Source organism: Pteropus vampyrus, unplaced genomic scaffold (assembly GCF_000151845.1).
Source record: "Pteropus vampyrus isolate Shadow unplaced genomic scaffold, Pvam_2.0 Scaffold5, whole genome shotgun sequence".
Lineage (NCBI taxonomy): Eukaryota > Metazoa > Chordata > Mammalia > Chiroptera > Pteropodidae > Pteropus > Pteropus vampyrus.
Genome location: NW_011888786.1, coordinates 4,996,031 through 4,998,407, shown reverse-complemented (window position 1 = coordinate 4,998,407; position 2,377 = coordinate 4,996,031). Strand labels below are relative to the sequence as shown.

General features: G+C 41.7%; 1 protein-coding gene across 6 annotated transcripts in view; it reads left to right on the top strand.

The window, feature by feature from the left end:
- KCNIP4 (potassium voltage-gated channel interacting protein 4) overlaps positions 1–2,377 on the top strand; it is a 979,993-nt gene that overhangs the window by 895,739 nt on the left and 81,877 nt on the right. The window contains exons 1-2 of one of the 6 annotated variants that reach the window (XM_011365182.1): positions 1,771–1,784; positions 2,335–2,357. The exons of the other annotated variants lie outside the window; for them this stretch is intronic. Of the exons in view, the coding sequence (XP_011363484.1) occupies positions 1,777–1,784; positions 2,335–2,357 (31 nt within the window). The 5' untranslated portion in view covers positions 1,771–1,776. Of the gene's footprint in view, positions 1–1,770; positions 1,785–2,334; positions 2,358–2,377 lie in introns of those variants that run through there. 6 annotated transcript variants of the gene reach the window in all.

Sequence of the window (2,377 nt, the reverse complement as noted above, 5' to 3'; positions counted from 1 at the left end):
CAACTAGGAGGTGTCAGACTCTGGGTTAGGTCCAGAGGACACACAGATCTGTAAGACGTTGCCACTGTCTTCAAGGAACTCATAGCGGAAGAAAGACATGAACAGATCACAGTGTTACGTTTTGTATGCTATCCGAGAGGGTGGTAAGGTGTGATGACTCTGACCAGGAAGCCAACCGTTCTGCATGCCACAGCAATCCGGGAAGGCTTCAGAGAGGAGGCAGTAATATTTAAATAGAATCATAAAAGATACATGAATTTCACCAGGTAGAAAAGGGAAAGAAGAATATTGTAAGCTGAGGAAATTATACTGTAAATGATTTGAAAGAAGCTTACATCAGGACATTTTTCAAAAACTCAGAGTCTTTCTATTTGGTACTATTTACATGAGGTCCATTCTGTGGCATTTATTTCTGCACTGGTATTTATAGTAACTTCAACACGGTCTAATTCACTGGATTAACAGCAATCGCAGGAAGTACCATCTTCCTTAATTCTCTCTAGCTCAGGACTCATTGAGTAGAATCAACATTTTTGTTCCAATGAACAAAGGAGAAAATTGGAGGAGCCCCATTTGGGCTTCTGTTATTTCCCCACGAAGCCCAGCCTGAGGTCACATTGGTGATGCCCAGCTGCCTTTTATTGGCTACGTTTATCCCTTTGCACATCCTTTAGATGCACATCCCGCTTTCTTTCCCATCGATTTTATCCTTGTCAGCTCAGAGTTTATCACTGGTCTTCCCATATTTTCATGGGTCCCATTATTATTCTTATCCATCCATCACTATTCTGCAGCTTTCCCAAATCACTGTTCCAAAATAAATTATAATATGAAAAGTACACAATTGCTTGCTTTTATCTCCTCTTCCGCATTTTGACAAACACGACCATTCAGAGTATTTATTTCATCACCATTATTGTTCTTTTGTAAACTCCTTGAGGGCAGTGATAAGGACATGCCCAGATTAGACTTCCACTGGCCTTTATTTTTTCCCTGCTAAGTGAGCTCTCTCCCCTCACTGCATTCAGCAAGACAGGGAAGTAGGTACCAATGTTAGTGAGAGGCAGTGATGTGACTTTTGTAGTCAAAATGACTGCACTTCCAACTGACACATGAGATAGGAAATTGGAAGTGTTGGTGGCCCTGGGACCAGCGGCGATGAGAAGCAGCTGTTCTTCTAAGCCTTCCCCCTCTGAGATGGGAATCTGTAGCCAAGAGGAAGTAACAGAAGGGAGGGAAGCCATGGCTTCAGTTCCAGGCCCAGATGCTCTGTCCCTGATGAATTCCTTTGACTGGACTATGGCAGGAAGAATTTCTTAGGCTTCCATTGGGCCTCACTGCAAACAACACGGACCAATTAAAAATGCACGAGACCCAAACACTCAGATCCTAATACATACCAACACCTCCCAACTTGTGTTCTACCTGACCCTAGGGCAAAGATGCAGATGTTCCAGATGTTACTTGTGGGGAGAAAGAGCTCTACGGACAAATACCTTCTGGGGTCAGTTGGGATAAACAAAGTTAAACATAATTTCTTCTTGCGAGTCCTCTCAAAACCTTTATATTCCTGTTAACGTTAAACTCTGTTAACGTTTACAACATTTCCCAAATTTATATGGACTCAAAATTCTTTTTGCATAGAGCATCTTAGAGAAATGAGAGCATAAATATAATTTGCAAATCAAAGTACAATTCTTTAGACTCTGTCTATGGATTTTCTTAGCTGCAACATAGGATCTAGCCAGCAGTTCCCCTGGCCCCAGTCCATCCAGCATGCAACCGTGAAGACTGGGTTTATGCCAGTCAAACTGGCACTTTATTACTTTGCTCACTTTAGCACCTGATCTGACTACTTTATTTGTAGCCCCAGGAAAAATATTTGATTTCAGAGGCAACTTCTCTGAGTATCAGCAGAGTTCTGTCTCACAAACACATGCTAGAAGGGCGATGCTGATTGCCGTTTAACTAAAATTCCGTTTTTATACCTGGTACTTGGTACAGACACAGAAATCCCAGGTTTTAAGATTGTTCATGATGCTTTTGCACTTTTCGAACTGTACTGGAAAAATGCTAGTATTATAACATCTAATGACTAGAAAGTATGAAAAAAATATCATAGAGAATTGGCTTAGCTTAATACTGTAAACTCTGGGAAATATAAAGACTATTGATCGACAGTGTGAGACTCCTTCCTCTGGAAAAATAACACAATTCCAATAAGCATTGCATTCTGTTTTCCTGTGTATTGATGAGCCATGACTGTTCTAAAGGCCCTTTTTGGTTTTCCTCCACAGACAGCGTGGAAGATGAACTGGAGATGGCCACCGTTAGGCATCGGCCTGAGGCTCTCGAGCTTCTGGAAGCCCAGAGCAAA